Source organism: Zootoca vivipara, chromosome 14, assembly GCF_963506605.1.
Source record: "Zootoca vivipara chromosome 14, rZooViv1.1, whole genome shotgun sequence".
In the NCBI taxonomy this organism is placed as follows: domain Eukaryota; kingdom Metazoa; phylum Chordata; class Lepidosauria; order Squamata; family Lacertidae; genus Zootoca; species Zootoca vivipara.
In genome coordinates, this window is record NC_083289.1 from 8,086,403 (window position 1) to 8,099,049 (window position 12,647).

Consider the following 12,647-nt stretch of genomic DNA (forward strand, 5'->3'; position numbering starts at 1 on the left):
TGAGATATTTGAATGGGCCAACGCTCTTGCGCTTGAGTCCTGGACTAGATGAACACCCCAAACCTGATTCTGCAGCCTCTTCTTATGTTCTTAGGAAACCTTACGAGAACCAAAATGCAGCTACCCTCAAAATTTGCAGTTCCCCAAATTTTGTGATGCAGCCCTCCAAATAAACAGGGTGTACAAAATCGCGTACAATGGGGGAAAGTGTGCATAGAACATGCATTAATTTCGTTATATTTGGGGGAATTGCTAGCAACGTGGTTTTTAGTCAAAAGTAAAAACAAAAATACATTCATAGGAGGAGAATTAGCACAGAAATGCCAACAAATGTTCATGAGCATTGTCTGAAAACAATGATTTGCAAGTGTGGAGAACTGAATTTAAGACTGGGAGAAGGAGAAACTTTTCCTTCTGTCTGCAGTTTAGCAGGGAGGAAATAATATTGGCTTACCTTACTGGGTACTTGTTTTTGTGTTGTTGTGGTTGTTTTTTTGTTTACAAAGTAATAATAATAAATAAATAAATAAGAAAAAATGTACACCCCACCCCTGAGACCATTCCATTGTAACTATGCAACCTCCCAAAATTTCAACACCTTTGCGATGGTTTGACCCCTTTCCATTTTAACAATACAAATTCTGCAAACACCTTCCATATCTCCTCAAAATCATTTCTCCTGCATATTCCCTGTCTTACCTTAATAAAGGTAAAGGGACCCCTGACCATTAGGTCCAGTTGTGACTGACTCTGGGGTTGCGCGCTCATCTCGCATTATTGGCCGAGGGAGCCGGCGTATAGCTTCCAGGTCATGTGGCCAGCATGACAAAGCCGATTCTGGCAAACCAGAGCAGCACACGGAAACGCCGTTTACCTTCCCGCTGTAGTGGTTCCTATTTATCTACTTGCATTTTGACGTGCTTTCGAACTGCTAGGTTGGCAGGAGCTGGGACCAAGCAACGGGAGCTCACCCCGTCACAGGGATTCAAACCGCTGACCTTCTGATCAGCAAGCCCTAGGCTCAGTGGTTTAGCCCACAGCGCCACCCGGGTCCCTCTTACCTTAATAGCACCTGTTAATTTATCATTTTTAGCTATATGCCACACCTCTTGATACCATTCTTCCATTTGATGTTCATCTTGCCCCTTCCACTTCCTAGCTATAATAACTCGTGCAGCCATCAGTAAATCTGTGAGCGAGTCCTTCATAGCCTGCGAACCTTCCACCCCATCGTGAATTGATAACAATGCTGCTTCTGGACTTTTGATCAGCTTTAAACCAGTGATTTCTGCTATCTCCTTAAACGCCCTTTGCCCCAAAAGTTGTACACCACATCTGAACATAAGTGCCGGTTTCCTGGTATTCCCGCCTACATAACACCGAATAGTGCTTGTTTATTTGATTTAATCTGACTGGTGTTAAATACCATCTCCACACTGATAATTATTTTCTTTTATCTTTATAGACAACAGTTTCAAAGTATGTTTCTCCCATATTTCCCCCCCAGCTTTGACTATTTATCTGCCCTGTTGTCTCCTTTTCCCGCACCTCTTTTAATTGATCTTCTTGATCCTCCATTTCTACTAATAACTGGGTTCTTCTAAGGATTAGAACTAGGGAAGGCATGTGAAGCAATTTGAACCCTTGGTAGTACTGCGTGAATGCTAAGTATTATCATATTGATATTGCACTTCGGTGTGACGTCAGATGTCCCTGTGTGCTGAAGTTCTGTGCACGCTTCTCCAGTAAGTCACACTGAACTCCGTGGGACTTCTGAGTAAACATGTTCTGTGCTGTATATTACAGATTTTGATACATCCCTTGGCTTCTTGGAATGAAGCTACAGAAGGAGCACAATCGTACCCATGTGTATTCAGAAGTCCCACAGAGTTCCTAGAGTGGCTTCCTAGCTATTGCCACACAAATATCGCTTCCCTGAGACCCCTCTTCTGTCTGTAGATTGGCAATGGGTGTGATTGGTGGGGCCAGGGCTGGATCTAGGTCAAGGCTCCCCAGTTTCTGAACCTTAGCCTACATCCGACTTGGAGAACCTGTGGCCCTCCAGATATTGCTGGACTCCAACTCCCATCAGCCCCAACCAGCATGAACCATGAGTGTTGGTAGTTGTAGACATTTGGGGGAACCACAGGCTTCCATGCCTGGTACAAAGGAAGGCATATATGAGTATTATCAGTGTTTTTGTGTGTGACAGTACTCATCAGTACAGAGTACCGACACACTCCGTGCCAGATTTACATATAATCAAGCTATAGCTTAATTTAAAGGGGGGGACTGGATGTACATTTCCAAAATATAAGATAAGAAAACAAATAAAATAAAACCTACATAGAGCAACAGTGTAGACTCATATGATGTAACTCATGGGTCCCACCTGCTAGCCTGCTCCTTAAAATATCACTATCACTATTAATATACTTCTTCTTAATTGTATTTCACTATCAATATACTTCTTAGGGATATGGGTGGCGCTGTGGTCTAAACCACAGAGCCTAGGGCTTGCTAATCAGAAGGTCGGCGGTTTGAATCCCCGTGACGGGGTGAGCTCCCGTTGTTCGGTCCCCGCTCCTGCCAACCTAGCAGTTCAAAAGCATGTCAAAGTGCATGCTTCAGCGGGAAGGTAAACAGCGTTTCCATGCGCTGCTCTGGTTTGCCAGAAGCGGCTTAGTCATGCTGGCCACATGATCCGGAAGCTGTACGCCTGCTCCCTCGGCCAATAATGCGAGATGAGCGCCGCAACCCCAAAGTCGTCCATGACTCGACCTAATGGTCAGGGGTCCCTTTACCTTTACCTTTATACTTCTTCTTAATTGTATTTCTGTTCAACAATTACTTTGATAAAATACACATTTTGTCATGTGCAAATGGCTTTAGATACCTATTAGGTCTGATTCTTCGAGACCAATTTCAGTCCAGCTGGCAGTTTGAGGTCCAGGCCACTCTCCGGAAACTGGGCTTCTCACCCCAAGCCCTATTGGCCATGGGCATAGACCAAGCGAGATCCGAGGTCAGACAAAGAATTGTGGACACGGAGTGACAGCTGGACAGCATGAGGTCCCTGGATTTCAACATAGCTGAAAACGAGAAATACGTTGCTGCCCCGGCAGTGTATCTCTTTTGCCTTGAATCCAGAAACTCAAGAAGAGCCTTCACACTCGCCCGAAGCTCGGCATTGCCCTTGCCAGTGCTGTTAGGCTCCTTCGGAAAGATCCCATACGAGCAGAGACTTTGCTCCTGCCCATTGGGGGAAGTAGGCAGCCCCGAACATCTATTTTTTAGATGCCCTCTGTACGATAAGGCACGCAGAGATACCATCGTCCCCATTCTGGAGAGCCTGGCCGACCTCCCAGATAAGACCAAACTAAATGCCCTACTATTAGGAAAGGAGCAAAAGTTAACTCGGACGGTAGCCAGATTCTGCATGCAGATCCGCAGGACCAGTCTACCCCCCCCCCCAGAACAAGACAGCCAATGGAATAGCAAACTCTGTTTGGACTGTGGGAAGTAGTTCCTCCGTTCGGGTACGAAACTGATGACTTAGAGCAGCACCTGGGGAAAGGCCAGCTGGACCCGCCCTCTGGAAACATAGCCCCTTCAAACTCATAGACTCTTATATCCACCCCGAGTGACAACTCCCATAGCTTTGTAAAGCATTTTTAGTTTTAATAGCTGGTATATGACCGTAATAAAGCTTTGATTTGAGATTTACCTATTAGGTCCATCAATTACCATATAGCATGTATTCAACACAAAACACAGTGACAATTTGTTGTTGACAAAGGACAGCTGGACGTATAAAGGGCCCCATTGCCTTCAGTAGCTTAAGGCCTCATCAAACCTAAATCTGGCCCTGGACACACTCCTCTTTTTGTTGCCCATGGTGCCTTTTCAAGATTTGAGTACTGACACCTCTTTCTTTACTAAAAAAAAGTAGTGAGTATTATTATTAGCAACTAAAGTCAGAATTCTATAATTTGGGGGTCCCCACATTTTGCCCAGAGACTAGTTCCTTTCAGTTCCCATATCTTTTTCTAAACTGGGCACAGCACTTTCCCTGCATCTGGAAATGGTCTGAATGGCTTTTCAAACCCAAACTGGGGTTACAGCAGGGTGTTATTAAAGTGATCTTACTGCCACGGTTCCAGTTTGGGTTACGTTCCCGCCCCCTGCCCCCTGCTGACTTCAGTGAGGGCTCCTCCAGACTTGCGCCAGTGCTTTCCCCTGGGAAAACCCGATCTTTACTGCTGAATTGGAGCAAACAGCAATTGGGTTTTCTCCAGACGGACATCTGCTCCGATTTAACACGGAAGAGCGGGTTTTCCAGGGGAAAGCAGTGGGGCCAAAGCAAAACCACCCAGACTCATGCCTGGAAAGCATGGGACAAGGAGGAAAACACTCAGACCTGTGCTTTTTAGGAACAGAACAAGTGGAAGTGTGGACAAGCTCAGATGCTATGGACACAATTGCTAATTATGTGAATGCCATAATGTCTGGTTTGCCTTTAAGAAATGGTGCTCAGGGTAGATTTCCAGAGTTTTTGTGGTTCCCAGCTTGGGTGCTGTGACTGTCCTTTCCTGCGATAAAGGGGGGACAGGAGAATGCCCCTTTGTGCAACCCTGAGCAGTCAAAATGACCCTGTCAAGTGTGCGCAGATGTCAGCTGGATGATCCTCTTCTGCTCAGTTGCATGAGCCTGTCTCATGAAGATGGCAGTCCAGAGCAGAGGCAAATGTAATGGAGAAACACACAAGATTGCCCTCTGCTCATATGGCTAGCATTCTACCAAACACATAGGAGCTGCTCATTTAAGGCACATTAAAAGCACATTTGTCTCCACCTCTAAATCCTAGGAACTATAGTTTTGTAAGAGTGTTTGAGGCTTTGTGTGGAGTAAATTATTATTTATTATTTATTGAATTTATATGCCCTATACCCAGGGATCTCAGGGCAGTTCACAGAATAAAATCAAGATATAAAACCACAAAATAATGAAAATAATACAGCATCCCAATTTCCCCCCCCCCCCAAAAAAAACACATTTTAAAAGGGCATAGATTGTAAATCAGATCAACCAAACGCCTGGTTAAAGAGGCACATTTTTGCCTGGCGCCTAAATTTGTATAATGAAGGCGCCAGGTGAACTTCCCTGGGGAGAGCATTCCACAGATGGGGAGCCACTGCAGAGAAGGCCTGTTCTCGTAATGCCACCCTCCAGATCTCTCGGAGGAGGCACACGAAGGAGGGGCTCAGAGGATGATCTCAGGGTTCGGGTAGGTTAATATGGGGAGAGGTGGTCCTTGAGGTATTGCGGTCCTGAGCTGTTTAAGGCTGTATAGGCCAAAACTAGCACTTTGAATTGGGCCCGGAAACCAACTACAGTTCCCCTGTTTATTTGGGGTGGGAAGGATGTGCAACTTGGCACCTGTGTGCACTAATGCTCAGAACAATGTGCTCCCTGAATAGTTTTGTTATTTTCATGGCGCTGTTGCTCTTTGCCCCCAGGTGCAGAGAGGAAGATGCAGCCATTTACCAAGCCTCGGCCAGAAACAACAAGGGCATCGTGTCCTGCTCGGGGGTCTTGGAGGTGGGAACCATGACCGAGTACAAAATCCACCAGCGATGGTTTGCCAAGCTCAAGCGGAGCGCCGAAGTCAAGCTGCGCGAGATCGAGCAGAGCAGGAAGCGAGGGAAGGAGAACGTGGAGCTGGAGCAGCTGAGGAGGGTGAGCCCGGACAGGTTCCAGCGGAAGCGCCGCTTGACCGGCGAAGTGGGCATGCGATCGGGCATCTCCCTCTGGGACAAGGAGGAGGTGGCAAAGGTGCGCATCCCAGATGGGAAGCCACGATTTGGAGAGGGTGAGAAGAGCAAAGAGACTTCTGTGAATGCAAAGACCCTGTTCCCAAACAACTTCATAACAGGGCACCTAGACGCAGAGGTGACCACTAATGGGGACTCTTCTCTGGAGAGCGGGGAGGAAAACGGAGGTGAGAATGCCAGCGGCTTTCTTACCTATATCTATGAGACGGTGGAGATCATTAAAGCGAAGCCTACGGCGGCCAAAGAGTTTTCTGTGAAGAAGAAGAAGAAGAAAGAGGAGGTCACCACTGCCCTGCCAAATGCAAGCCAGGATGTTTCCCGAGAAGAGGATGGGACACAACAGAGGAGCATTAGCTCGGCGCATGAAGATGCCACACCTAATACCTTGGCCTACAGCACGTCACCTTTTGCAACAAATGGGCTGGGGGGCACAGAACCCAGAGGACCTCCAAGGCAGGTGGCGGAGAAGCCCATCGCCCGACCCTATTCAATGCCCCCTAAAGCAGATGTGTACTTTTCTCTGAAAGATATGTATTTTGACATGGGGGTGAAAGCTGAGGCTGAGCAGAAGGCGCCAGAAGCCAAGGGAGGTGAGGCTGATCGGAACCAGCCAAGTGTGGATGCTTCCGTTCTGGAAGAGATCATCCCAGAAACCCCTACGGCTTTGAAAAGGGCAAAACCAGAGGAAGGGCAAAAACAGCCACACGAAGAGCAGGAAACAGAGGAAAAGGAGGCTGTGGAAACAAAGGAAGCCCAAACGACGGCAGCCACGGATGCTGGCGGGGATGTCAATGCAAACTTATCCCAGCATCCTAACCGGACCACAGAGCCCGTGCAAGAGATACATGGTTCCCTTCGGATGGGAAATGTGGCAGACATTCCTGAAACAGATTTTCAGCATCCTAGCCAGGCTTCAGAGACTGGCCTTGGGGTGTGGGCTCCCCTTTCGAAGGATATGGTTGCCGACCTCCGCGAAACGGACTTGCTGGACTCTCTCTGCCCTGAAGCAGAGCCATCCCCACAGCCCCAGAAGCAGACCATGGGGCTGGATTCGTCTGTGTGCTTTCAGGAAGCGGGGAGAGACTTGAAGGAGGCCTCCTTGGGAGAGCAGCTGCCTGGCCAAGGGCCTTGTGAGGTACTGTAAGTTCTTCTTCTTTTTTTGTTTTGTTATGACGGACCTCATGCAAAATGTTTCCCAAATCTGTTAACCAGCAACTGCCAGAGCTTTGCCTCCTATTTATAGCTGGGAATGTAGGGATGTACATGACTAGCAATAAGCAGGGTGGTCTCTCTCTCTCTCTCCAGTCTAGCTCTGACCCCTGACTGTAAAATGTTGCATTGGCCAATTTTTTATATTATTATTTCTGCAGCTGGTCAGAAATGAGCCAGATGCATTGGGTGGTCTGTGGCCAGCAAGCACTTGGGTTTATTTACGGGCTGGTGTGGAGTTGGGACCCAGCCTCATGTGCCGGCCCTCCCGACAGGCATCATTGCTTTGCCGGCCTGCAGTCTTGGCCGCAGCTGTCCCTGACACTCAACATCCTGGTTTGGCCGGTGTCTATTTTTTGCTGCTTATTCTGAAGCATTTTCCGTGTAATTCTTCATTAGGAAAGAACAAGTGTGTGCCTTGTTAGCAGGGAGTTTCCTAATTCAGGGTCCTTGTGTGTGGGGCATTTGCAGGATCCCTGCCGACTGGAGTGGGCTGCGTGGGTGCGCAGAGAGGAGCTGGGTCTCCGGGTGCAGGACTTCAGAGTGCTCCAACGAGCTGCAAGGCCCCGGCAACTGCAAACAGACTCTGGCTCAGGTTTCCAGAGGTTGTTGGCCTGCCCTGCCTGGGAACTCCAGGGCTCAGTGGGCAGCCAAATCTAAGAGCGCAAAAAGAGCCTGCTGAATCGGGCCAGTGGCCCATCTAGTTGAGCATCCTGTTCTTGCACCGGATACCAGATGCCCATTATGGGAAGCCCGCAAGCAGGACCAGAAGCACAACAGCACTTGGGGTTCCCGGCAATTGGCATTCAGAGGCAGAGGGAACATAGCCAATCCCTTGGGAATGTGGGAAAGTGGAGAGCTGCCTTACCCCGAGTCAGACCCCAGGCCCTTCCAGGCCAGTATCCCCTACTTCATGTTTCTAGCATCTAGTGTGTGGGGTGGTTTGTTTGTTATTTAAACACCTAGAAACCTGCCCTCCACCAGATCCAGGTACAAAATAGGGGTTCTGGAGGATAGACCACGGAATTAAGGAACAGGGTGCCAAGAAGCACATGCTTAATCCAGGTTTTTGTTGAGTACCAAAACTGACTGCACAGTCCTTTCACACACAAATCCACTCCTGGTTTTCCTTCCAAGCTTCCATCATGTCGGAGGCTTGGCAGCCATCTGTCAGGAATGCTTTGATGGTGTTTCCTGCTTGGCAGGGGGTTGGACTAGATGGCTCTTGTGGTCTCTTCCAACTCTATGATTCTATGATTCTATTTCTCAGCTGCCTGATTCAGAGTGGGGTGGGCGGTGGGGGTTTCTTTTATTTGCAAAAAAAGGGGCAGGGAGGTTATTTTACTGGTTTGCTCCCATTAACTTTTTTTAAATTGTGAAAAAGTGCTGCTTTGCAACAGAAAATAATTCTGTGGAAACCAGTAACTGGAGCTCCTTCCCACAGAGAACTAACGCTTTAAGAGCCATTTAGAGGCAACTGACTCATGCCACATTTCTCTTGTAGAAGAAGCAATTAAAGGGGCGGAAGCAACAAGCAGGAAGTTTTCAACTAAAGTTGCAGGAGACCTCAGTTCTGAATAAATGTCGTAGAAGGGTTTTGGTCACGGGTAATAAAGGACCGCAGAAAAGTGATGCTTCCACAGCACTGAAGGGTCATCATGTAAAAGCAGCTTTTTTAAAAAAAATGCATTGCTAGGCCTGCGTTAAAAAGAGAGAGCAAAACTCTAATGCAGGGGTGTCAAACTCAAATTCATCGGGGGCCGCATCAGCAGTTTGGTCACCCTCAAAGGGCCGGTTGTATCTGTAGGACTACGTGTCCACTCTTTATTCTCATAAATTATTGTCACTGCATTCAATTATTACTGTTTTTTGTAATAATGTAAGTAATAACTAGCTCTGAAAGCAGAAACATAGTCAGAATAATGGCAAGTAGATATTCAAAGGTACAATTATTGTACAATTTATTGAAAAATGATTTTTGGTAACTGCACTGGGTGGTGGAGGCTCGCTAGGGTTTCATGCAGGACCTTTGCAGAGCTACTAGTACCTGGAGATGCTGGGGTCCTTCTGCATGCAGGACAGATGTTCTGCCAGTGAGCCACCACCCTTCACCAAAGGGACTGGCTGAGGTTGACTAACTGGAGCTGCTCTCCTGGTTCCAGGGTTTAAGGGCCAGAAGTATAAAGCAGCATCCTATGTTTCTGAGGAGAGGGAGAGGGAGAGGGAGAAGGAGAGGGAGAGGGAGAGGGGGTGGGAGAGGGAGAGGGAGAGGGAGAGGGAGAGGGAGAGGGAGAGGGAGGGGAGGGAGGAAGGAAGGAAGGAAGGAAGGAAGGAAGGAAGGAAGGAAGGAAGGAAGGAAGGAAGGAAGGAAGGAAGAAAGAAAAGAGGGAGTGGGAGGGAGAGAGGAAGGAAGGAAAGAGGGGAGAGAAAGAAGAGTAGGAAATAAGGAAGGGAATAAAGAATGAAAGAAAAAGAAAGAGGGAGAGAAGACAGAGATAAAGAAGGAAGGAAGGAGAGGGAAAGAAAGAATAAGAACGAGAGAGAGGAAGAAAGAAAGGGAGGAGGGGTCGCCGCCTTGATTCAGTGCCAGAAAAGAGCGCGAAGGGACCCAGGGGCAAAAAGCATTTCCCCGGCCCCAGCTTTGTTGGCACGGCGTTTCAGCAGCAAGGTCCCACTGCTGGGTCCTGCTGGCTGGGGCGCTCGGCGGGCCACATGACGAGGTCTGGCGGGCCGGATTTGGCCCCCGGGCCTTGTGTTTGACACCCGTGCTCTAATGCATGCCCCTTTCTTCTGTAGCAGAAAGGCCAGGTGTATCTGTTCTGCTCTGTGGTGTAGCTGCTCTAACTCTCAGCTTCCTGCAACATCCTTAATTTCATTTATGAATCACTTCCTGTGTAGTATCTCTGATTTCACAATGCCATAAAGTCATAGTGAAAGTATTTGCATAAGTAGAAAACAATTACGTATAATTTCTGCTGTCCCTTTTATGACTGCTGTCCACCTTTTGCTGCGTGTCCATGTTGCCGAGAGCAGACAGAGGCGAGGAAGGAAGCCTTTGTCTCGGAATGTTTCAGGACATGCCGCTTGACTTCCCTCTCTCTTATCAGCCTCTTGGAGTGGCTTTCAGCACTTGGGCGGGTGCTAGCAGTAGCAGGACAGTCCTGTTGGAATTTGCTCGATGCGTTTCCATTTTAGGAGATGCGAAACAATCTCTGCCTTTGACAAGGAAAGAGACCCTCTAAGCCAATAATGGGAACAGGGCCTGGCATGCCTGTTGAAACCCCGGTGTGGGAGCTGATTCCACATTCCGGGGTTTTTTAAAATTAAAATTAAAATGGCCATGGGTCAAATTACAGGCATAAGCAAACTCGGCCCTCCAGATGTTTTAGGACTACAGCTCCCATCATCCCTAGCTAACAGGACCAGTGGTCAGGGATGATGGGAATTGTAGTCCCAAAACATCTGGAGGGCCGAGTGTGCCTATGCCTGGGTCAAAATATACATGATGTGGGAAACCCGTGCTCCCTTGTGCATTTATTTAAATATATGAAGCAACTTTGACCCTGCACTTCAGAGCAAAAGGCTTCCAGAGGGGCTTAGATATGGGACACAAAAGGAAAAACGGAAGGGCAGGGAAGAGGAAAGCTAAAAATGTATCACATCTGTACAACCCCAACTTTTCAGACAGCGTAGTAGACCTTCCTTTCTCTTCATGCATCCTTCTCTCGACCCCTCAGGACTTTTTAGTCTTTAGTCACCTATTCAACCCTTATGAATTGCCCTTCCTGTACTAGATGTTTAGATGGAAACTTCATTATCCTTTGGATTTCACACTGCTCTGAATTTTGTGAAACATGCCTTAGCTCGAAACATTTAAAAAAGTATCCTAATGCATTAAAAAACTATATTTTAGAATAAATCTAAGGTTTTTTTTTAAAAAAAGGCGTCGATATAAAATACCTTTATAAACGTGCAGTTTGTGATAAAATACATATTCAGCCACAAATTTTCCTATGAATGAAATTGTCCAAGGACCAGAAGCTAACGGCTCGGCCAACACCTATTTTGGATACTGTGGCTGTGTTCATTTATTTAAGACACATCTACTCCACTTTTCAGGACAAGGCTTCACGAAGCAGTGCTAAATACATCACGGCATCATAATGCAGAGCTCATTTTATAGCTCCCTTTGCCTCATCCCTCCCCATTGAAGAGCAGTGCCAGAATGGAGAGGTTCACAAGTGTGTGCAACATCTTTTCTGCCCCAGAGATCCCCTGAGGCTCATCTTCCAGCCTCTTGTCTTGAGATTTAGCATCGCTCCCACTGCCAAGCAATGTAAGCTCTCTTCTGTTCCCATTGACCAGCAAGTAGGGTTTGGGTGTGTGTGTGTCTGTTTGCATGTGAAGCTGCCTGGGTTTGCAGAGCAGCGTTGCCAAGTAGTGCCTCTCCTCCCTCCCTAACACACACACACAAGCACAATTGTCATTTTGTGGTGGGGAAGATCCATAGTATCCTCTGGGAATCCCAAGCTGGACATCCATGCTAGCACATTTGCAAAGCTAAGCAGCGTCCGGTGAGGTTTCAGATTGGAGGCTGGGACCAGGTGTTGAGATTCCTGCATTGCAGAGGGTTGGACTAGATGACCCTTGGGACCCCTTCCACCTCTGCAATTCTATGATTCTAGGAAGGCCAAAGTTCCCTTCCACTGTTGTTCCCCGGCAACTAGCATTCAGAGGCCAAGGTGCCTCTGAACATGGAGGGAGCATACAGCTATCATGTTTCAATAGCCATTGATGGGAAAACTGTTGATTCCTTCCTTCCTTCCTTCCTTCCTTCCTTCCTTCCTTCCTTCCTTCCTTCCTTCCTTCCTTCCTTCTGTCTTTTTGTCTTTTTAAACCCCCTTTCTGTTTTTATTCCTCCTTCCCCCCCAGCCTCACAGATTACTTGGCTCTGCTTTGATGACTGTATTTTTGACACACATCCACAAGTCTGGACACCCCCCCCCATTCCTTTTTGCCCTTGCTCAGCCAGGCTGGACAGATATAGCTCTTTTAATCTCTTCCAGACGTCAGTCCTTCCAGCCACCTGATCTCGACGCTCCTGTTCAGGCGGTCGGTGTGGCTTGGATGTTGCCCATCCTCTGGGCAGCTATTCCTGGTGCCATTGCACCAGCCTTCAGAGTTGACAGATGGGCCCTCGCAGGTCATTTCACTAGCTGAATGGCAGCCTTGGATTTCCTATGGAGATTTGGCAATACCCTGGCTCCAGGTTTTTTTTGTTGTTGTTTAAATGAAAAAAAGGTCTTGATTCGACAACCAGGAATTAAGCCTGAGCCAGAGTTAGATCATTTATTCCCTGTGCAATTGGAGGCTTTGAGGATATTCAAAGGAGGTGAGGTTTCAGGATCACATTAAAATGATTTTTATTAATTTTTCTGTTTTACAATTTCAGATAAACATTTTGCATACTTAAGATATCAATGACTGCCCTTCTTCTCTTTCCATGGTTCATTTTACATATCTTATATCCCAGCATATTTTACAAAAACTATACCAATCGGCTTTCCATTATTACATCGATCAAAACTTATTTACACTGTTGAA

At 47.3% G+C, this 12,647-nt stretch overlaps 1 protein-coding gene across 1 annotated transcript in view; it reads left to right on the plus strand.

Annotated features, from left to right (window-relative positions):
- ALPK3 (alpha kinase 3) overlaps positions 1–12,647 on the plus strand; it is a 69,612-nt gene that overhangs the window by 36,573 nt on the left and 20,392 nt on the right. The window contains exon 4 of the mRNA XM_035130528.2: positions 5,520–6,969. Coding sequence (XP_034986419.2) covers positions 5,520–6,969 — 1,450 coding nt within the window. The remainder of the gene's footprint in view (positions 1–5,519; positions 6,970–12,647) is intronic.